The sequence below is a fragment of the Callorhinchus milii genome, unplaced genomic scaffold (assembly GCF_018977255.1).
Source record: "Callorhinchus milii isolate IMCB2004 unplaced genomic scaffold, IMCB_Cmil_1.0 Scaffold1, whole genome shotgun sequence".
Classification (NCBI taxonomy): Eukaryota; Metazoa; Chordata; class Chondrichthyes; order Chimaeriformes; family Callorhinchidae; genus Callorhinchus; species Callorhinchus milii.
The window spans coordinates 64,539,468-64,564,335 of record NW_024704742.1 but is presented as its reverse complement, the minus strand read 5'-3'; the positions used below and the strand labels follow the sequence as shown (position 1 = coordinate 64,564,335).

General features: G+C 41.0%; 1 protein-coding gene across 4 annotated transcripts in view; it reads left to right on the top strand.

Annotated features, from left to right (window-relative positions):
- The window catches only part of rgs12b (regulator of G protein signaling 12b), a 91,308-nt gene that overhangs the window by 10,842 nt on the left and 55,598 nt on the right, over window positions 1-24,868 (top strand). For all 4 annotated transcript variants that reach the window (XM_042342901.1, XM_042342892.1, XM_042342898.1 and 1 more), the window contains exon 3: window positions 12,422-12,541. In XM_042342901.1, coding sequence (XP_042198835.1) covers window positions 12,422-12,541 — 120 coding nt within the window. The remainder of the gene's footprint in view (window positions 1-12,421; window positions 12,542-24,868) is intronic.

The following is a 24,868-nucleotide window of genomic DNA, read 5'->3' as shown; positions in this document are numbered from 1 at the left end:
AAAGGGAGAGAGGGTGGGGGGGAGAGAGGGAGGGGGGGAGAGAGGGAGGGGAGAATGATTGATAAAGAGAGAGCACGAGGGAGAGGAGGAGAGAGAGAAACAAAAAGAGGAAGCAGAGAGAGAAGTGAGAGCAGCGTTTCGTGGTTCACTGTCAGTACAGATGATTGGAGTCTCTCTCGGCTGCTGTGGGGGAGACCAAGGACATACATCGAGGTACGTGCCATGCAGTTTCCGCACAGAAAGCTCCCTGTTTCCCCAATGAAAAACCTCTTTTTGTCCTTTATCCCCTTACCCCCCACCCTCCCCCCCCCCCCAACCTCTGTGAGCTCCTGACCCGGCCACTTCATGCCTACCCCAACCCATCTGCCCCACCATCGCCATTTTGTCCCGGCTCTCTGGAGTTCCTCCGACTCGCTCCGTCCCCTCTTTCAAAGCACGTTAAGTGGAGTGGAGTCAGGTAGCTTAGTGGTTAGAGCACTTGCCAGACAAGCAAGACGACCTGGGTTTGATTCCCAGCAGGACGAAGCATCAAAGTCAAGTTTCCTTACGCCACACGCCTTTGTTTACCAAGCAGAAAGTAGGAACTCGAATGTTAAGTCGATTGGCGGGTTGCTTTTCTGGTGGTAATAATCCCTTAAAAAAGATAATAATTTGGTCACTCAATCCCCAACTGTTTGTGGGACACTGCTGTCTGTGCTCATGTTGTTGCAAACTCAACCAGGAAGGAAAACGTGCTTGACTTGGATGTGATAATCAAGAAGTCAAGTATGTGCCTGTTTCTGGACTGTACTGACAAAAAAAAGAGGGGTCCACTTTCTTTGAACTATGATGGAAATTTAGTAAAGCTCATTTCTAGCTTTGCTATAAGGAGAATGTCAGAGAGTTGATCAGTAGAGATGATTTTGAGTTCAAGTGAGTGAAGAACGAAGTGCTACTGCCGTCAACGACAGCGCCCTCACTGCAGTTATCAAGAGGTTGATGTGGTGTTATTGACCTCCAGCAATTAGCGCCCTCTCAGTGGCTGCAAACTGCCCCCTCAGTGCACAAGAGGATGCAAATTTTGCTGTGCATTTTGGAGGTAACTGCCATGGCTGATGGCCAATAGGCTTGGCCATGACTTTCGTGCACACCTTTATGAAATATTTCTTCAGTAAAGCACCTGACATCATTGCGTCAGGTAAGTAAAATAAATTGTGCATAGGTTGGTTTCTTGTTGGCTTGCAGGTGCATTTATCGTCAGTATAATTTAACAGTATTAAGTTTCGCCCACAAAATATACAATCAATTCACTTTGCAGTATATTCTGTGAGGCTCTTTGAGATGTCTCGAAGACATGATAAGGCGCTATATCAAAATGCAAGGATTATTATTATTAACTATAGGAAGGGCTGTGTGCAGTTTCTTCATTCTGAAACCAATTTGGCATATACTTGCCAAAATCCATTCTTTGAATAAAATTGTATTCAATTAAATCACTGCAATTGGTGTTTTTAGGAGAAATTTAATCAGATCATATTTAACCCCAAAAAATCTTCAGATATCCATATTTTCAGGTGAGGTAAGAAAGATGCATTTACGCAATTTTAGTGAATTCTAGATCTGGTAGTTGGAGACGTAATGCTTTCACAGTGAAGAAAACAATTGGGTGATAAGTGTCCTAAGGATTTGCTGTTAACGTTCCAAAACAGGAAAAACATTAAGAACAATCTCAATTTAATTACCAGCAAGCTTCTAGATGTTAGAAACTATTACACACACATTTCTTAAAAAAAAATCTGTTAACTTCCATTCTTAAATCAACCAATCATGGAATTAACACAATGTGTTTGTTTAGTTGCAAAAAATAAATATAATTGCCAAATGAAGAAGGTAAGGTTCGTTAGATCTGATTCATCATGTAGATGATGCGTTAGCATGATTGATAGTTAATGGAAACAATTTTTGTTTAAAGGTTTTATTTACCGTTTCAACATTATATTAGGGCCAGGAATAGTTCATTTTTAAGTTCCATGGAAGTCATCAACGACAATTTACATTTATATAGTGATTTTCATGTCAGGAGGACATCACAGAGCCCTTCACACAGTTGACTGTATACCCAAGCCTCAAAGAGCATTTCTCAGTCGTCCTTTGCTTTATGTGCTTTTATAGTTTTAAATTGCTACATTGGGGCAACTTGGTTGGGAATGCTGAGGAAGGCAATTGAAAACGAGGTCGAAAACAGATTTTACAAGGGACTTCAAAAGTGGAGAAGGAAATGGTGAGGTGGAGTGACACTGGAATGTATTTCCAGAAACAGAGCAGAAGCAATGGGCCGATCTAGAGAGGGACATGAAGCAGGCTGATGTTAGCTGAGTGGAGGGAGCAGCTGGATAGGTAGGTTGCAAAGGTAGGCAAGGAAAGTCTTTCTACTAAGCTGTCCTATATTCCTCCATGGTGTAGGGAACATATCTGTGTGCACACATTGTTGCTTCTCAACCACCTCCTGTTATACTTTATGGATTAATATGAACAGAGCAGGTATTTTTTGGAGTATCTCTGATTAATGATTGTTTATCTATTCTAGTGATATGGGGATGGGGCACTGTCCTTCACCATCTATCACCTTTCCTCCATACACCTAGCCCCCCAGCCCCAAGCTGCCTCCATCCTCACTTCAAATGCCAAGTGCAAAGAGGTTCTAGACTCTTTGTGTCAAAGATTGAATATCTCCTCCTGCTGCTGGCTGACACAGTGAATCAGTCGCTCTCCTCTGTCCCCTTAAAACCGCTGCATTCACTCCCTTCCTCAAAAAAACAATCCTTGTCTCCTCCAACCTTGCAAATTACCATCCCATTTCCAAATGGGATGGTCCTTCCTGGCCAAAGCTCTGTAACATGTTATCACTAACCAGCTTTGCTTACACCTCTCCCTCCACCTGCTCCTCGAGCCTCTCCAGCCTGTTTTCCACCCTGCCCATAGCACAGAGACAGCACTTATCAAGGTCACAAACGACGACGTCTCTTTCTAACCATGGTTCCCTCTGTTTCCTGTTCCTCCTGGATCTCTCTGTCACGTTCAATGCAGTTGACCACCTCATTCACTGCCTCTCCTCCCTCATCCACCTTAGTGGGACCACACAAGCTTGGTTCGAGTCCTACCTGACTTTGTCTCTTCAAACAGTTTCTCCTTCCGCCCCCGCCTGGTCACCCCAGGCCTCCATCCTTGGCCCCTCCTCTTTCTCATCTATATGCTTCCTCTCATTGATGTCATCTGCAGACAGGAGGTAAACTTCCACATGTATGCGGATGACACACAAATCTCTTGCTCCTCCTCCTGCTCTGACCCCAGGTCCACTGATGTTCTGTCGGCTTGTCTCGCAGGCATCAGGGCCTGGATGAGTGCAAATTCCTTACAACTAAATGTTGACAAGACGGAAGCCATTCTTCTTGGCTCCCGTCAACATATTCTGTCCTGTGGCTCTTACCTCCTCAACCTTCCCGGCTTTTCCCTCGGACTTATTGAACCGCTGCGTAACCTAGGGTCAAGTTCGACCCACAGCTGTCCTTTCTTCCCCACATCCTATCCCTGACCAGGACCACCTTCCTCCACTTTCGCTACGTTACCCGCCTCCGACCGTACCTTACCCCAGGCACAGCCAAAACACTCGTCCATGTGTTCGTCACCTCCTGACTCGACTTTTCAAATGCCCTCTTCGATGGTCTCCCCAGCTCCACCATACACAGGATCCAACTGAACCAAAGCTCCACCGACCGAATACTCACTCGCACTAAACTCCGTACCCCCGCCACACAAGTTCTAGCCAAGGTCCACTGGCTCCCTATTGGCGAACGGATCGATTTCAAGATCCTCACACTCTTTTTCAAATCCTTTCATGCTCTGGCACCTCCCTTTCAGCCACTACGCCCTGAAACTCTGGAACACTTTTCCTCTATCCCTTAGTTTTGGCCTTTCCTTCCCCATCTTCAGGTCGTGCTTGAAGATCTTCCTCTTCCATATTGTCTTCGGTCACCACCCCCTACCCTCCTGGCTCTGCGTTGTGCTCTGCCACTGTCAACTGCTCTAGGATGCTACCCTGCATGAGGGGTGCTATATAAATGCAAATTGCTGTTGTTGTCTGCATAAAATGCCTGATCCAATTTGCCCCAGTGCAGCAATTTAAAAGGACAGGGACAACTGAGAAATGCTCTTTCAAGCCTTTTTTTGTAGAGGATTATGATAGAGTTCATTACAATACACTTTTCCATTAAGTATAAACATTTTTTGGACTTCATACATAATAACTTGCATAGTGGTCCTGCTAGTTCTATAGTATTCAGTGGAAATATTGTGTGTGCTGCTGGCAAGACAAGAAGTTCCATGAGTTGCTCCACTAGATGGCACTATTATAAACAGTAATTTTAGCAAAGTCAACCATGAATTCTTTGGAAACAGTAAAAATTGTTCTGCTTTGCAGAGGGGTGACAGAGCATATTTTAATGAGGGAATCATCAACTGTGTTTACTAAGATGCCCAGTGTTTACTGGGAAATAACAGAAATTATATTATTATATCACCTTTCTTTTGTACTTTTTAAATGGCTGTACTGTAAAGTACAGTCACTATGTATTTGGAGGCAAACTAGGCAGCCAGCAGTGTCCCACAAATAGCCATGAGGTGAACGTCCAATTGCAACTAGAGATTTGTAAGCCAGGACACCAGGAGAAACTACCTTCTATTTTCCAATAGTGCTGTGGATCTTTAACACCCACCTGAACAAACAGATGGGACCTCAGTTTAACCTCATTCAAAGGACAACACATCTAACCAACAATGCAGCCCTTCCCAGCATTGCAGTGGAGTGTCAGCCTAGACTATGAATTCTTCAAAATCTCAATGTGGGCTTGAGCCTTGTGACTCGGAGGTGAACGTGGTACCAACTAAGCCAGGCAGACACACTGCTTACATGAAGCAAATCATTGTTTTTATAAGGAAAGTTGTTTATTTAAAATACCAATACAGTCCTTTCGATATTTTAAAAATTTTCCTAGTATAGGTTTTGAATTTCAGTTGCAGATCTTCCTAATTAAATAGCTACCAAACTGGCTGGTTGAGGCTGATGATTGAATTTTTGTTTATAGCAGCGAATTTGATGAACATAATATAAATGACCTCTGAAAAATGTTGTTTCCTTGTGTTATTATGTAAGGCAGTATTACTCACTAACATTTTGTGGTGGATTACAATTCTAATCATTGTTTAGCTCATGGGCATATTTGCCTGCAGTTCTCACATGGTGAGCCTCTTATTTCCAGTGATCCACACTGGGGAAACTGTAAAATTGGTTGACTGTGAAGAGAGCTACAGAACTGATACTGTAGTTATTTTAAAATTGTAGGTCTTATAGTTTTAATAGAGCCTTTTTTCCACCAACCTCCCTCTCGGGTGCCTTGAAGTCATCTGAACTCCTTCCCCTCTGGGCTTCCTCCCGCAATGACCTGTCCTCCTCAGACACTCTTCTCCACAACTCCCTCTCCTCCACTCTCAATTTCCTTGCTCCCCTCTCTTCCCGAACCGTCTTCTATTCACCTAAGTCACCATGGTACACCAGCCACCTCTGCTCCCTTAAAGCACAGATGCGTGCTGCTGAGCGCACTTGGCTTCACTCAAACTTAACGATCCATCGGCAGATCTGTCTGGATCCTATCAAGTCTTACCGCTCATTCCCTCGCCTCCGCTAAATCGTCGTTCTACTCCAAGACAATCTTGTAGCCTAAGGACAACCCCAGGCTCCTCTTCTGCATCAGGAACCAGCTCCTCCATCAACCCTCTCTGTCTTGCCGATCCTTAAGTGCCAACTGCAAGGCGATATTGGACTTCCTCAAATCCAAAGTCTAGGGAATCTGCTCAGCTGCCTCTGCCATTCCATCTGCTATCCTCTCCCCATCTCCCCTTCCCACCCCGGCCCCTACCCATCCCTCCCTCCATACCTTTAACCCTGTCTCCCCCTCCTCTCATCTCCACTATAATTCTCGACCTACTCCTTCGACCCCATTCCTACCCCTCTCCTTCCCTCCAAGCTCCACCTTCTTGCCCCTCTACTTACAGATATCATAAACCTCTTCATGCCCACTGCTGTTTCACCCCATTAAACAGCGCCATCATCACTCCTATCCTTAAAAAACCTTCCTTAGATCTATCGCTACTCTCAAACTGCTGCATCTCCAACCTCCCTTTTCTTCAAGGTCCTAGAACGAGTTGTTGCTTCGCTCCTTCCTCTCCCGCCACTCCCTACATGAACCCCTCCAATCAGGTTTCCATGCACGCACAGCACAGAAACAGCCCCGGTCAAAGTAACAAATGACATTCTGTCTATCTGTGACCAGGGCTCCCTCTGTCTCCTCATCCTCCTTGACCTCTCTGCTGCCTTCCAACACAGTCGACCACTCTACCCTCCTCCACTGCCTCCTCTCACGACTTTGTCCTTGACTGGTTCAGATCATCTCTCTCACGCCGCCTTCACGTCATCTCCACAAAAGCTTTCTCCTCTAGCCTCCGCACCATCTAGCGCGGCATTCCTCAGGGCTGTGTCCTTGGTCCCCTTGCTCTTCAATATCTATATGCTCCCTCTCGGTGACATCATCCGCAGACATGAGGTCAATTTCCACATGTATGCGGATGACACCCAACTCCAACTCTCTGCCTCCACCCTTGACTCCAGGACCACTGCTCTCCTGACAGGATGTCTGTTGGACATCAAGTCCTGGATGATAGCTCACTTTCTTCAGTTTGAATGTCAACAAGACTGAGGCTCTCCTGATTGGCTCCTGTCAGGGCCTCCACACCTCAGGCGCTGACAGCATCACCATCCACGGTTGCACACTCCACCTCACTGAGCCAGTCTGGAACCTTGGCGTCTTGTTTGACCCTCAACTATCCTTTCTACCCCACATCTGTGCCATGACCCGCTCTGCCTTCCCCCACATCCTCAAGATTGCCCGGCTCTGCCACTGTCTCACACCCCGGCTGCTGAAACCCTCATACACACTTTCATTACATCAAGGCTCGACTATGCAAACTCATTGCTTGTTGGCCTCCCCAACTCCTCCTTCCATAGCTGCAGATCATCCAGAACTCTGCAGCCCATGTCCTCTCCCGCACCAGGCTCCGTGATCCTATCACCCCTATCCTTGCCCGACTCCATTGGCTTCCCATCACACAGAAGATACAGTTAAAGATCCCGGTCCTCACCTTCAAAGCCCTCCATGGTCTTGCTGCCTCCTACCTCTGTGACCTCCTAAACCCCTATCATCTTGCTTGCTCCCTCCGCTCAGCGAGTTCTCGCCTGCTTCACGTTCCCCGTCTCGCTCGCCTGACTATTGGCGGGCGGGCCTTCCGCCTCTCTGCCCCCACCCTCTGGAATTCCATCCCGCAGTCCCTCCGTCTCGCCCCCTCCCTTGCCTCCTTCAAGACCCATCTCAAGACCCTCCTCATCGACGTGCTTTCAATCTCCCTGCTTCCCCCCCTGTTCTCTACCCTCTCCGACCCCCAGCTCAGGTCTGAAACTCTGTCTGTCCAGCGCCTTGGGACGTCCTCCCGACGTGAAAGGCGCTATACAAATGTAATTTTGTTGTTGTTGTTGTTTATATGGATAACCCTGATTCCTGACTATATTGTTTTTATGTGAGTTTCAAGCTTTGAATTGGCCCAAGCAAATTCCTACCTACAAACAAGAAAATAACTGTGTATGCATGTTGTTTGTGAAATATTCCTATTAATCATAGTCTCAGCTTGTGCAATATCTCTTTGAGCTTGCAGAGTGGCGTTCTGTCTCAAATTTAAGGGGTTTGTTGCAGGGGACACCACTTGGAAATAACAGGTTTTTACTTTTGTGTTTTTGTAAAGGCCACTTGAAGTAAAGGTAGGGGAGTTGCTGGTTTTATTCTTGCTGTTTTATAAGCTTGAATGATTTGTATTCTGATTAAGATTCACACTTGATATGTTGTTTTTTTTTTGTGTTTTAGGTGAAAATTTTTGATTTTTTAACAAATATTTTCCCAGAAGTCTACCCCTACTCCACTAATTGGGATGACTTATAGTAACCCATATGAATCAGGAGCTCCCTGTGTAAGAATTGCAATAATAATAATAATTGTTGCATCTCAAAGTGCTTCACAGAATATACTGTAAAGTGAATTGACTGTATCACGTGGGTGAAACATGGCAGCCAATTGCGCACAACAGTGATCCACATACAGCAGTGTCCCATTAACAGCCATGGATTGAGTGACTAAATTATTTTTTTGAAGGGATTATTATCCCCGAAAAAGCATTCTGCCAATTGAATAACAACCGGTTCCTGCTTACTGCTCGGTAAACAGCGGCGTGTGGAGTAACAAAACTTGCCCAACATTTCGCCCTGCTGGGAATCAAACCCAGGTCCTCTTGCTTGCGAGCCGAGTGCTCGAACCACTAAGCTGCAGGACTCCAGAATGCATCTCCACTGCAGGCGCATCTCCACATCCATGCTTCTCCAACCTTTCCCCATTTAATTTTCTGCTCACAGCATGTGTGATCAAGCTAGGATTTAGAAATTTCAGTATAGTCTTGGTAAGAGTGAAACTCTTACTTTGCAGCAAAATATGAAGTGATCTTGATGCAATGATAGTGGAAAATTAGCACTAAATTAACACTCCAGTGTTGCCACATCTGATTTTTGGTATTCCAGTACTACGCAGTGTGCTCCTTTGTATTATGTATGCTAGGAAAGAAGAGACATTTGAGAGCAGACTCATAAAATGTGCTATGTGGCAAGTAAATGAAAGATTGGTGCATTGAAGATTAGTTTGCAAAGGCAAAGGTAGTATGTAAGGTATTATGAAATTCATTCCCAGAACCTGGGACATTTTCCCAATTCATATTTTCTTTGGATGACCTCTGCATTTAAGTAATATATGTTGGAATAAGAAACTATACAAATGAGAGGTTGTCCATTAAATAAGGTGTTAGGAGAAAAGGACTTGTGTGTGATTACTGATCATTTACTGAAGATGATACAGATTTGGGGGCCTGGGAGGAGAAAGAACGTTGTCTCTGGAGGGAGGGAGGGAGGGAGGGAGGGAGACTTACAATGATTTATATCAGATAATTCAGAACAAACCCCTCTTTAGGAGGGATGTCAAGGCGCTAGAGGGGGTGCAGGGGAGATTTACTAGGATGTTACCAGGGACTGAGAAACTGGAACTTCACTGGAAAAAAGACAATTGAGGGATGACCTGAAAAAGATATACTCTCTTGGTCTTCCAGAGAGAATTATTCAGATTGTTTAAGTGATCTACTGTATTCTGCATGCCTATTTAATCTGGTTCCCTAGTGGCAGGTCACCCACCGTCAGAATCAATCTGGATCCAGATATGTTGGAATGGTGTTACTACTTCACAGAATATGAATTTAATTCAATCTGACCATTAGCTGTTCCCATGATTTTTTGGGGACAGCCTTGTGTCAGACACATGCAGAGACCAATCACCATGCATAAGAGTATCCATACCAAACTGAGATTTCCATGCATCCGACCTCCACGCGGAAATTCCAGAGATAATCCCATAAAAAAGTGCTGAAAGGTGATCAGAAACAATAATGGCAGTTCTTCTGTGGGCTATATATCAAAATTGGGGGGCAAAGGGGATTCACATTTGAAATTAATTGATAATTATAGACAAAAAATGCCATGTTTGACAAATTTTTAATAATTAGCATATTGACTAACCTATGAAACATTACATTTATTACACTATAATGTAAATCCTTGCCTCAGCTTGGCAATTCTCAAAATTGAAAGGGCTTTCATGTAGAGGTAGACTCAAAACTCATAAAAGCAGCACATAAATTTACCAGACAGACGAACATATGGCCTTACCAGGAGCAGCACCACCTACCACAGGAAGGCTATAGACTGGCAAATGCTCTACCATTATTATCAGAATTATAGAAACACACGTGTAAACCAAGATCACAAAGCAATTAGAAGCATTTTAAAAATCAAGCTGTTTCAAATAATTATTACATTCTTTACTTTTCTGCCTGCTTGACAAATCATGTTTGTTTAGTAAGTTTTAATAGCATCATCAGTGGGAAATGGCTAAGAGGAGTAAACTGAACCAGGTGTTGTTCATTACTCACAGACATCTGCATGCAATTTTATATTAACTCCTAAGATTTAAGTATGAAGTAAAACAATTTTTATTCCAATGGCACATCACTTATTGATATATTTTGCTGAATCAATTAATACTGCTTTAGCTTAAAAAAGAGTAATGCAAAACAATCATTTAAAAATGGTTCAGACAAGATGGGCTGTACAAATTTCATGATTCTGTGTATTCTTAACTTCTGCATTTAAGCACTCCCGAATTAATAATTTTGTTACTTTAAAGGTTCAGAAAGAGTTACATATGTATAAAAGGATTTAAAATGCCCAAATCAGTCTCTAACTTTTAAAAAAGTAAAGAAAAATTCTGGTTCAGGGCTGAATTTCTTCAGAATGATTTACTGTTTGGGCCTAATCTTTATACTGTAAACTCCTGATAACTCAACCCCAGCTTAACTTGTCACTACCACTTAAGTCATCATGCTGTCAGTATTCCAGTTGCTTTCACTTATGTATTTATACTGAGCCCTTTTCCCTTGGAGTGGTGAGTTATAAGGTGTTTACTATATCCATATGCTGTTTGTTCTGTACTGATACACAGTTCACAGAATTACTATGATTCATATTGGTTAAAATTGTGAGAAAAGATTTCAACAGGTTACAAATGCAAAGGACCAGAAGATTCCTTAAGCAGCCTTTGAGTTAAAATTGTTTATTCCTGAATGGTTTCTTTACATGTAAATAAACAATAGTCCTTTATGCATTTATATTTTTTGATAAACTGCACACTGAAATGTAAAAAATATGTCTTCTATTTTTCCATTTCATAAGATGGTGTAGGAAAGTATTTCATCAAACATCCTAGGTCAGCTGTTAGACAGACTTGTCCTTTGATATTTGGCAACAATTGTTTCAAAGACTTCATTGAAATGTTTATATCAGGGCCAGTACATGAGTACGGACTTTCTACAATTGCTAGAACATTATACCACTTTTACCGTGTGGTTCCCAGTAAGTAATTCTGAAATCCCAAAAGCTGACACAAGATCCTTTCATGTAACTTTAAACCCGCAGAGACTGCCTTTGGCAAATTATGTTTCACATATATGTACATGAGGAGAAAAACGAAGCAATAAGAAAGAAAAAATTACATTTTCATATAAAATATATCGTAAAGTGTTTTACAGTAATTATAGTCAAGAGTTTTTTTTGCAGACAAATGTGGCAGCCATTTTGCCTGAAGAAAATTCGCACAAACAGCCACGAATGACAAGTTTATCTGAAAGATTGTTGGCTGGGTCACCAGGAGAATCTGTCTCCTGTTTCAAACCGTGACAGGCGATCTTTAAGACCCACCCAAAGAACAGACAGACAGCCTTGTTTAAAAATAATCTCTGCACTAGAGTGTCAGCCTTGACTGCAAACTACAATCCTCAATGTGTCATTTGAACCAACAACCTTTTGACCAAGCTACTATTTGCTAACTAAGTTTGCCGATGTTTGCCAAGTTTGCTCAACTGTTGCAAATATTATATCCCTGTGTACGGGATCCATAAAATACCATACAAATTTACGTAATGACTTTCAGATCAGGAGGATGTCCTAAGGTGCTTAACAAAATTGGCTTAGCATCCGAGCTGGGGGTGGGAGTCAAGGAGGGCGGGAAGGGAAATAATGAATAAAGGTATGATCAAAGTCTTGAGATGGACTCTGAGGTGAGGGAAGGAGCAAGTCTTAGGGACTGGACTCACAGGAACTCAGGAATGGAGTACCAGAGAGTTGGGGCAGAAAGGGCTTCCTGCCGATGGTGGGACAGGAAGGAGGAGGACATGAAGCAGGCTGGTTCTTAAAATCCCAATCTGCACAATATTGAAGGGTGACAGCACATGCACAGTGACCAGCTTACTTCCTGAATGCTGACCAGCTCCTCACTAAAAGAAAAATGCAGCAATTGGGAGATGCTCCCAATGATCTGGAATTCTGCCATATCAGTTTGAAAGTTGGCCTGCACTTAAAGTGAGCAGGCTGAATGGTGTTGATGCTATAGCGGTTATAAACAACTCACACGACAATGAAGTGTGTTATAACGGGGCTGCACTGTGAACAGGGAATGGGCTGATCAAATCAGCGGGATTTGGGAGTTAGATAAACAATACTACAGTTTTGCTGTTTTTTTATACCATTTGTTCTGCCAGTCCATCTGTAAAAGTCTCTTAATTTTTGGATCAATGCTCCAGATATTATTCCAGATGCTCTTTTTCCATTTTGAAGTAAAATATTGACTTTTTTTAGGTTGCAAAGCTTTCTGGAATTTTAGTCGGATTCCCCCAAGCATCCCAACGGTCTTCTGTTCGACGATCATATGGAAGATCAAAACGTTTCAGTATAACGAGATCCTTGGATGATTTGGAGGTAATTATATTTTGTACATTATGTAGAAACTAAACATCTTTTCTAAAGCTAACTCCACACATGTGTATTGCCGCTATGAATGATTGATTCATCTGTTGGTGTTCTTTAAATAATAATAATTCTCACATTTGGTATAACACTTTTCACGGCAAGAGGATATCTCAAAGCTCTTTACAGGATTTCTGCAAAGGGTAGTGATTTTGTATCTATAGGACAATGTAGCAGACAATGTGCGTGCAGCAACGTCCCACAAAAGTCGTGAAGTGAATGATTTGGGGGGTTGTTGGCCAGGACACTGGGAGGAACTCCCTTTTTTCATGAGATACGGTAAAATTTGCCTAAGTCTTATCTTTATAAATCGTATAATCACCTAAATCGTACATCCACCTGAGTCACATTCAGTTTCCTATCAAAGCCTTAGGATTTCTTTGCACTAGTCGTATTTATCACTTCCTAAGCCGTAACATCACTTCCCTATCTTCTGTTACTTCCACACTTATCCGGTTTTGCATTGAAGCGTGGGAAATGACGTCCTGATCCGTCGCCGCACATGAACATACCGGCCGGCTGTATTGAATGCAGGAAATGTAGTCTTGATCTGTTGACGCATGTGCAGAGGAACTTAATTTTTCACGATTCATTGCGATTCCAACTCTTGACGGTAAGTGCACATGCGATGACAGGTCAAGACCCTCTGAATTGCAAGAAACATAGTCTTGACCCATCACCGCATCCTCTTGGCACCTTCCAAGCACCATCTACAGACTTCCCTTCTATGATAAAAAAACCTTGCATTTGATATAGCACCTCATCACGTCATTGAGAAGTCTCAAAGGGCTTCACTGTGAAGTGAAATCACTGTATATTTTGTGGGCGAAATGTGGCAGCCAATTGCACAAGCAGTGTCCCACAAACAGTCAACAACAACAACTTGCATTTATATCGTGCCTCTCATGCAAGGTAGAGTTCCAGAGTGCTTGCCAGTCATGGATTGAGTGACAATATTATCGTAAAAAGAACAATTTTGAATGGATTACTTTCCAATCGACTATCAAGCGGGTTCATAGTTATTGCTAGGTAAGCAGGAGTGTGGAACAAGGAAATTTGCCTTTACAATAGAGAAATATAACTTCTATATATATTACATGTATGTATATGTATATATATATATAATCCTTGCATTTGATATAGTGCCTTATCACAGCTTTGAGACATCTCAAAGCGCTTCACCTAACCAACAGAAAGAACTGATTGTGTCTCTCAGAAAGCATAAACATGAAATATTTAATCTCCTAGCCACAAAAGGAAACTGGCTATGTAGAAACAGTCGCCCTCTGAAGCCTATTCCTGTACTCTCAATCCTAAAGCTCTCCATGAGTTCAAGCACTTTTACCAATGCTTTAGCTTGCCAGACTTATTCCCACTGTTTCACCCTTCACTATGTACAAACCTTACTCATTTGAGGCAATAACTGGTGCTCTCAACCCTGTACACAGCATATAAAGCACACCACTATCAACTCGAGGGAACTTGCCAACTCTTTTATTTGGTCAGCCAGGTGTTTGTGACACATGTGGAAACCCATCGCCAACCTTAAGAGTCTCCAAACCAAGCTGCAGTGGAGCCTGGAATGTCTCACTGGTAGAGTGTTGGTAAAATCTTAGAGTACGGCGAACAAGTACTCTGCGGTTCCGAAAAAGTGAAAAGCAAAAAATGACCTAATTATACCTTGAAAAATGAAGAACAGGGTTAAAAATTACTGTATTCTCTCCCAGCTAAACAGTACTGTGAATATTAATTTAAAACCCCTGTTTTTCCACCACTTCTGTCTGAATGCATTTCCAAGCCATTAAAACTATTTTTAGGATGTTTTTTTGAAAAAGCATCAAATTCTGAAAAGGATACCAACCCAAGGTATTGCCACAACAGTTGTTCATTTAGAGCCATGATTATTTTGCGAACTAAGAGACTCTAGTTTTAAGATTCTTTGAGAGGCCTTCAAAAATGTTCTTGCTTATTTTCCTCAAAATGTTTAATGATATTTTCCTCCAAATCCAATAATAAACTTTTTTTTTCTCCCTCCACTAAATCACTTTTAAATGGTAACACCATGTACAAGCCAGATTTAGAGATTATCAAATAAGTTATAACTTTTGGCAATGAAAAATATAATGCTAGTAATAGTAATTTATATATTGGTAGGACTGGCGGAAACAAGATCTGGCATGAAGGTACTGTGGTTTGCTAATGGTCCTTGTCATGAGTGTGTGTACCTTATGCAAATGTTATCTATGGCAAAACTTTGTTTACCCGCAACCTAATTGCTAAGGCAATTAGCGTCTTAAGATAAGGCAAATTAATAAGGCAAATTAATTCATCTGACATTATACAGACAAAGGTTCTACCTCTGACAATGCAGTACTTCAGACTATGAGCTCAAAATCCGAATGTGGGTCTTCAAACCATACCATTCTGGCTCTGAAGCAATAGGGCTATCACCTGAACAGGCTGACACCTTACTGTGTTGTATATAATCAATAATTGGTTATAATGTGTTGGTTTGGTTTAGAATAAGATTTGTAAATTAAAAATGTATAGGATTGTCTTAAATACAGTTAAACACTAATTGGATTGTTAATTGGATTAGGATTTTATGAAAACGTCACACAATTGGTTAAGGCCAATACATAGTGCTTTAGTTTACATAACCCCCTTCAGCCCCACACTAAGCTAAGTCTGGTAGTAAATGGATATTATAAAATGGTGCAAAAACAGAAGGTCTAATTTTTTTTTGCTTACCCCTTGAGATCAGCAAGGTATTACAGTCTAAAAATAAAAATTCCCCAATGACAGTTTTTTTCTCTCTCTGTTAATGTTTTTCTTTTACTGAGCATGCCTGTGCAGCATTGTTGGGCAGCCTGAGGGCATTGAACATACTGACGCAGTGCCTGGCTGGAGAAATAGTATTTAGTCTGGCTAGAGAGAGAACTCAGAGGGAAGGAACAAGAGCGATAATGGTACTGCACCGAACAGCATTACTATATTTTTTTACTAACATCTTGATAAAGTCAGGCAGTTATATTAATATCAATACTGTCCTAAGGTCTGTGTGCTGCATTCTGTACTAAGGGGTTCTTTTGAAAACTTTACAATTACATGGAGCATACTTTTATTGGCAATCAGGTAAGAAAAATGATTCTACTTTGTAGTGTGCTCCTACTAATGCTAAGAACAGGGCATATAACTGTTGTATGCTTTCAGGGCTTAATGTGAAATAATTTGGTAAAGTACTGTGTAGAGCTCTTTATAGTTATAAACTAATTAGCCTAACTTCATCAAATTATTATTGATTAATTATCGGAACAAACATTATATTAACTGAAAAGAAGCAACACCAAAAAGCAGTGTCTGAGATGCACTTTAATGACAATTTCTAACAGGCTTATTACTTGGTTACCTGAAGCAGTAACTAGTGTTTGACTTTCTTTGATCAATATTACTACACAATGTCTTGTTGAATGTATAAAATGTAGTATTTAACTTGGGTTGCCACTGTGTCCAAAGGATGACATTTGCTAGTTTTTACAAATGTAGCTAACACACAAAAACAATGGTTAAACATGCAGTACTTCAGCGCCTTGGGATGTCTTCCCAATGTGAAAGGTGCTGTATAATGTTGTTGTTGTAAACATGAACGTTGATTAGAACAACACTCGCAGCATTGTAATCAGACAGTAGGGGGAAGTCATGCCTTTCTTTATGAACATCTCAACCAATTTGTAGAAAACGTTTGACTTGCTTTATTCAGTTAGTATTGGATCACCAGTTTGCTAGTTGGAGATCAGCATTACTATTGGTACAGTCAGTCTATCCATTAGTGTATTGAATTATTTGTATATTATCTTCAAATTAAGGTTAGAAATCAAATCTGTTTTTCTTCAGTTACAAAACTGGCATGAAGTATTTCATATACTGTACTGCTAAAAATATCTGGAAAGTTATTTACTTTGTTATGTCATTGCATTTTTTCTACCAACCATAACTGTTGGAAACATACAGGCATTGATGTTTTGATTGCTTTCTTGCTTTGCTCCTACTTCTACGATGTTTCTTGCAGTTTCTATGTAAGATATTACAGAGTGAACTTTTATAGGACGAATGGTATGCACATAACTAGATGAGGAAGTGTATTTTTGGCACAACATAAGTAGTACAGTACAACAATTAGGATTTATTTAAACTAGATTTGGAGGGGGAGGAAGAATGTTTTGGTGGATTAGGCCTGTGGGAGGATTGGAGCACTTCAATTTCAGGCTGAGGGAGAAAAAATAATTAAATTGGGTAACGTGTTATCACAAAGCTGAAGTGATTTTATATCAAAACAAGGAGAATTAGGAATAAACTTTTGAAATTTGAAATGTATGCAGTAATGTAAATCCTGACATAATTACCTTCACATGGTTAAGAATGGTGGGTAACCAAGAAGTTAGCCTAAGAGGCTACAAAATGTTTCAGAAGGATACATCAATGAAGATATGTTGACAAGGTGCATTATCTGTGTATGAGCATGCACAGATGGGTAGCGTAATAACAGCATAACCGATAGCTGAGCAGTCTGAGCTCAATCCACTTCACAGAGCTGTTTGTAAGATTTGACCTTCAATTATCCTTCAAACCCTGCATCTGCTTTACCTCAACTCTGCAACATCACCCACCTCTGCAACTATCTCTCTCTTTGGGCTGCTGAGACCCTCAACCATGCGTTCATTGCCTCCAAGCTCAATTATTCTTCATTACTTCCTGGCTGGACTATTCGAATGCTCTCCTCCCTGATCGCCCCAGCTCCACCAAACACAAATTCAAAATTTTTAATTCAAAACTCCACCACTGGGATACTCACCCACGCAAAACTCCCATTACCCCCATTACAACAGTCCTTGCCAGGATCCACTAAGTTGTTGTTGTAGACATTAGTAATGAGAAAGGCATTAAAATAGTGGCAACTGGTATCTGTCTCCAGCTCAAGCTTAACAAGTAGATAATTATTTACGCAACTAAACAAGATTACAGAAACTGTAATGTGATTAACAAGGGGGAATTACTTTCCATAAGAGTAGTCAGACTAGAAACAAATAGTGAAGTGCTTTGAGACGTCTCGAAGACATGAAAAGACGCTACATCATATGCAAGGATTATTATGTATGATATAGAAGAAAAGGTATATATATAAGAAATGTCATATAGATAAGGCTTCTGATTTTTGGTTTTAACCGATAACCCTCAGTACGAACGGGATAGAGGTGGCCTCATGCATGTGCAGTATTGCCCTCCTCTCATACAAACATGAGATTAGGGAGGCACTGCATGGGGAATCAAGGCGACTCTTTCTCTTCTCCATATGCATGTTTGAATCTTCTCATGACGAGTAAATGAAACCCCCTGGTATTTTTTAAAAACTCGAATTGCTAAAAATTATTTTTTTTACCCCTGAAAAACAGATACTCCACATATAGGTGAAGAGTGACGAGCTTCTTTAACATAGCATGTAAATCAGACTATTAGAGCAGCTGCTATTTTGATTTATCATTGTATTTAATAGGACTGATCAGTAATTTGTAATCATTATATTGTTAGATTTAATTCTACATTAAAGGACAAGATCAAAAATAGTAATGTAGAGGCATGTGACTTTAGGAATGCAATGTTTTAACTTTGAACCTATGAGAAGACTCAAGGCAGTGTTACATGGGAATCAAAAATGAATGAAACTCAGTAAAATGGAATTCTTTTGAAACATTATAAGGGAGGTAGACAAAGATACATTCCTGTTAAAAGAAGAGGATCAGCCGGATCATGTGAAATGTTTAAAAACATATACAAAATGGTCACATGAAGGTACCAATCATGTACATTTAAAAAGGGTCTTTTTTGCCTTGCCTTTTATTGGCTGCATAGCACTTGCACAAGTTTTTACTTGTGTTGTGAGATACTTGACCTGCAGAGAGAGAGAGAGAGAGAGAGCAAGGTTAAGTGCAGCCTTGTTTTGAACCCCTGTGGTATATACATTTATGTGTGTTACTGTGGTGATTTCTATGAAGGCAAAGGTATTCCATTTTTCTGGATTTGGTGAGCAACCATACAACAACAGCTATTTTACATTTATACAGCACCTTAGATATTAGGAGGATATTTCAGTGCTCTTCACAGAATTGGCTGGGACCCTGAACTGCGATGAGGGGAGCTGAGGAAGGAGAGAAGGGAAAAGTGACCAAAAGTGCGGTTTAAAAGAATGGCCATAAAATCGGCTTTAAAAAAAGGGTTAATTAAGAGAGTTAATTGCAGCAGTGAAATAATCAGAATATAATACTCATTTTATATGGGAATATGCAGTATTTCTTTGCTTATGTCTTTTGTTAGTTTGGCTCAGTTGGCAGCATCCTCCCCTGTGAGTCAAGCCTCACTTTGGGGCTTTGAACTCAGTCTGAGCTAACAACAACAAAATTACATCTACAGAGCGCTTTTCACTTCGGGGGGACGTCTCAAAGCGCTGATCAGTCAGGTGTCGGGGCCCGAGCATGGGGGAGGGGTGGTGTAGGGGTGAGGGAAGGCAGAAAGGTGGGAAGGCAACCAAAGGCACGGTCGAAGAGAAGGGTCTTGAGACCGGCCTTGAAGGAGGCAAGGGAGGAAGCGAGGTGAAGGGACCGTGGGATGGAGTTCCAGAGTGTGGGGGCAGAGAAGAGGCTGAAAGCCCGGCCACCGATGGTAGGGAGGGTCGGCCGGGAGACGTGGAGCAGACCGGAGCCTGCTGAATGGCGGAAGCGGGCAGGTTGGTAGAGAGTCAGTAGGTCAGAGAGGTAGGAGGGGTCAAGGCCATGGATGGTCTTGAAAGTGAGGACGAGGATCTTGAACTCGATCTTCTGGGGGATGGGGAGCCAGTGGAGTCGGGCGAGGGTGCGAGTGATGGGGTCGCAGAGCCTGGTGCGCGAGAGTACACAAGCTGCAGAGTTTTGGATGATCTGCAGCTTGTGAAGGGAAGAGTTGGTAAGGCTGACAGTCCAATACAGTACTGGGAAGTGCTACTTTGTTGAATGTGCTGTTCTTTAGATGAGACATTAAACTGTGGTCCCATGTACCTCATCAGTTGCACGTTAAAGACAACAACAACAACAAGATTCCATTTATAAAGCGCCTTTCACGTCAGGAGGACGTCCCAAGGCGCTGCACAGTTGGGTCATGACCCGAGCAGGGGGGAAATGGTCAGGGTGAGGGGAGGGAAGGGAGGGAGCGAGGAGGGGGAAATGGTCAGGGTGAGGGGAGGGAAGGGAGGGAGCGAGGAGGGGGGAAATGGTCAGGGTGAGGGGAGGGAAGGGAGGGAGCGAAGAGGGGGAAGAGAGTCGAGAGGGGAGCTGAAGGCTGAAGGCAGCTGAAGACATCACAGGTATTTTATTGCAGAACAGAAGAAGGCTATTCGGCCCACTACTCAACATGGCACCATTTGAAAAGAAAAGGGAGTTTCTTCCAGCAATCCCCAAGATAAAATTGATCATTTACTTTGTGGTCTTCTTTGGGAGATTACTATGTAGAAATTAGCTCCCATGTTTGTCTAAAAACAGAAATATAATCACTATACAGTAAATGTTTGAAGGGCTTTGAGACAACTGATTGTATATATAATATACTAACATATATACATAGATATATTCTATATTACATACATAATATATATTATATAGGCATGTAATAACATATTATTATTATCTTCCCGATGTGAAAGTCTCTATATCAAATGCAAGGATTATTATTATATTATTATATGTTCACTCATTCTGATAGGAATGCCTTATTTTCTCCAGCTTGATCTGAGCCATTCTACATTCTGTACAGCCAGTGATTATACAATATATATTATAATATTATAATAGTAATATTATACAATGGCTTGATTAGCTCACCACAGAGATTCTGTGTGGCCAACAGTCTGTCTGTAGTGGTCGTCTGAAGGTATCTAATTTGTCTCAGCTTTGCAACGAAAATGTCTGACATTCAGGCAGGGCAGTGTCTCGGAGTGCTTCTATTTATGCTCTGGCAGATCTAATCAATGAGGGAAGTTCAGAGGAAAGCATATTGTTCTCAAGTTTATGGTCAGGAATTAAAATCTGGTCACTTCACTGCCACTAAAATTAATTTTCTTAATTCATCAACATCTCTAATTTTTCTCCTATTTTACTCAAGTGTCATTGATGTAAGTATTGCACAGTGATTTGTTGTTTTTGGAACCACTTTTTTTCCCTAAAGATTGGACGTGTTTCTCCTGTAATATTCTACTATTATTTACCTTATAACATAAGTTACAACAAATTTACCCCGAGGCTGATGTGAGCGTCTCCAGGTAAAACACAATTTCACAGTTTGTACAATATGCCAAGATTTTTAGAAAGAGCAAATAAATTCATGCTTCTGAAACTCAGAAACATTTTCCTGCCCTTAAAAGGCTAACTGGGTCTGGAGGTAAGAAAAGGATTATCAATATAAATCAAAAAAGGCCAAAGAGCAAAAACCTCCATTTATTCATCAACATTCGGTAATGAGACTAAAAAGGAGCCTCAATGATAATGAGTCCAAATCAAGAAAAACATTGGTTTTTAGCCAATTCTCAAATAATTGAAATGATTATAAATGTTAGAAATATAATCAGCACAATGAATTTTTAATCTAATTTGTTTTATATTATAAAAGTAGAGAAAATATTTTCAGAATACGAACATAGTTAAATATGAAGGTACATTTTTATAATGTAGGGCACAGGGCAACTGACTTGTGTAATAGCTGCTCTTAGTCTGGGAACCCCAATCAGAGGCTAATTAACTAGTGATTACCACATTTTGCTGACATGATTTCCCTCCTGTTAAGGCTTTGGCTTTCAGCATTAACACGAGCTGAGTGAGAAGAGTCCCTGCTCCCAGTAATTGGTGTACCCCTCCAAAAGATCCCAAGGAACTTTCAAAAAGAGAAGGAAGTTTCTTGCGGTATTTCTTGTGAACAATCCCCCAAATAATATTGGTCATTCACTTCATGGCCGTTTCTGGAACATTGCCGTTTGCATGTTGATTGGCACATTCATTTACAAATACTTTGTCAGTACACCTTTCAAAAACTTTGTAAAGTGGTTTGAGATCTCAGGTACAGTTGGCAATTACTAGCTGTACCCATTGAAGCTACGCTTGCAACCAAAGGATCCAATATGGAATGTAGATTGACACACAAACAGGCATTTCATCTTTACGTATATTCCTCTGGGAGGATTCCTGGCCGTGCTGTTCTTTCAGTGGGCAACTCATTTTGGCACGTTGTTGCAGTCCTTTCAGGATTGAAGTGCAGCCACGCTGTTCTTTGTTCTTCATTTTCATTTAATGAGCCTTCTCTTTTTTGTCTAGCATTTTTACGTACCCTTGAAAGGTTTGTTTTTCACTTAGGCATTTTATAATGATAAATATAAATGTATAATTTATAATCACTGGGATGTTCTTCCGACGTGAAATGCGCTTTAAAAAATTAATCTTTTTGCTGTTGCCGCAGCTTAGCTTAGTCTGTGTGCTTTATTTTGTTCTCGCTGCTTGGCTACGTACGATCTCTGTGACGCAGGATGCCACCGAACTACGGTCAGCCAGCTCGGCCACCATGTGTAACTGCAGTGCGCGCGTACATATGTTCGTGTGCTGTGACGCCACAGCGGCACTTTGATCCGATGGAAAAACACGAAACTTAAATACAGACAAATATGCCCATGTCACTCCTAACTGTAAGACCTTTCCGATGAGGTATAAATCATGTCTTTATGTCAATTGGTTATTGAGATCCTTCTTGAAGCACAAACAGCTACACAGACAGACATATATTGTTGTTTTATTAGTATAGATAGACAATAGATATAGATTACATGAGAGGTAGGATAATTATACTTTGATAATTATTATGCTAGATCACAAGAGAGGTACATGTGGAGTAGCCCTTAGGTACAATTATGTGCCTGATTTCTATCTATTCAAGTGTTTGTAGCCACAGTTGCACCCAAAAGTGGATCCTATTTGAGGCTACAGTTTCGTCTGAATACGGTGAAGGTGTGGATGGGAGTTTTGGCCACATTGGGAGTGAGTTAGGGACGGAGGTGGCTATGTGGCTAATATGCAGAAAAGTGGTCTTGGTCAGAGATTGAGCTTGAGGGAGGAAAGATTTGAGGGTTGAACTGAACACCAATGTTGCACACTAGTTCTGTGCGTTTGGGAGAGCAGAAACATTTAAAAAGTCTGAGCGGGAAGCAAGAAGGCATGGGTGAGATCAGAGAAGAATGGCTTTCGTTTGACCATGTTGAACTGAAGGAAGTTGAGGCTCATCCAAGTCTTGATGTCTAACAGGCTGTCAGTCAGAACTTCAGTGGATCTGGAATCAAGGGTAGATTTGGGTGTCATTTGGATGTCGAACCTAACCTGCATGTTTGCGAATGATGTAACCACAGGGGAGCATGTAGATGAACACATTAGCACCTTCTGCAAGAAGCACCACCAATATATCTTCCTTCCAAAGGTGATGTCAGAAGCAATTCTTTTGCATCATGTACAGGAAATTATATCAGCGATACTTCTATTCAAAGCACACATGCACATCATCAGTGACCGAGGGACAGATATGCAGATATATGTGGCAAATATATCATCAGTGATCTAGCAGGGGAAGTTGGCTAGGCAGTTCCAGAAGTCCAGATGTTATCATTGTTCTGGTTAACAATGGTCCACAGTAGACCCACAAACTAGACAAAAGCTCTCCTGGAGGGTTCCCCTGTCTTTGCTTTTGGTAAGTAACTTACTGTACTTCATTACTCCAGTAGTGGAAAGCTGCGATCCAGGAGCTGGAGGTCCAGCATTGCAGACATATTTGTCAGACTTAATCATGATGATAATAATAATAATCCTTGCATTTGATATAGTACCTTATCACTTCTTTGGGAATTCTCAAAGTGCTTCACAGAATATACTGTAAAGTGAATTGACTGTATATTTTGTGAGCAAAATACTATTTTGAAGGGATTATTACCCCCAGAAAAGCGAGCTGCCAATCGACTAACCTATTTACTGCTAGGTAAACAGAGGTGTGCTTAGCAAGGAAACTTTCATGTACAATGTTCCCCCTGCTCAGGCATTGAACCCAGATACTCTCGCTTGTGAGGCGAGTGCTCTAATCATCTTTGGATATCATAGAGGATTGCAGGCTGATACTTATGGATCCTGCATCATATGCTTATTACTGAATGACACTGCATCAAACTGCAGGACTGAATGTGCACTATTGATATAATCATGACAAATTGTAAGTGTAGATTAATGTTCAGATTTGGTATATGTAAAGAAGGCAAATTGAATGATTTCAATTTACTAGGAACTAGAGGGCATAAGTGTTCAGTCTTTTCACATGAATGCCAGATTACTTCACAGTTTCTGGCTTTTGCTGTCGCTATGCGTAATTATGATGAATAAATTGTCAGTTTTGTGGTCGACATGTACGGACATGGTACGCAAACATCATACTACTGGAAACTGATTCTGTGAAGCCTCATGTATAAGCCGAGTTTGCTTTATTCATGGAAATAACTTGCTAAACCAACTTCGTGATGCCCAGAAGAAGGTTTTCTTTTAAACTCGGTGATGTTCATCATAAATCAGTGGTATGTAGAAGAACAACAATATGAAATACTTTTCAAGTTAGATCGCACTGTCATTCTTATGTTAGTGTTTTAGATCATTTTGCTTCACATTGCTGTAATAAGGGAAAGATAGCAATCCGTCTTCTCGTATAGTGATTCTGATCATGAAAATGTTAGATGTTTTTGCTGTTAAAGAGATAAGGTTATAGAATTCTTTGTGTAAATGTCAAGAAACTTTCCAACAAGAAATTAATTTTATTAACACTTTATTTATGGTGATAACAGTATTCAGTTATGTAGAAGTATTGAGACTCAGGCAAGAGAAGGTATCAGAATTTTTTTCAGTGACTAGTTAAAATAGGTTGCCATCTGATGTTAGTTAGCTAATAGTTAGTTAAAAGTTAGTTAATTTTTTAAGAAAGAAGCTGGACAAATGTGGTTAAGAAAATTTATAAGGATACATACAGGATATTGAACACTATCTTTGCACTATTATTAGAGTTCCTGAAACAATTGGGATTTCACTTGTGGGATGGCAAGAGTTGAATAATTAAATTGTACTGTTCTATGTATCCTAGAGTTTGCCCCAATTTGGGATATTTGGGGATTACTTTACTGGTTTGAAAATCTTG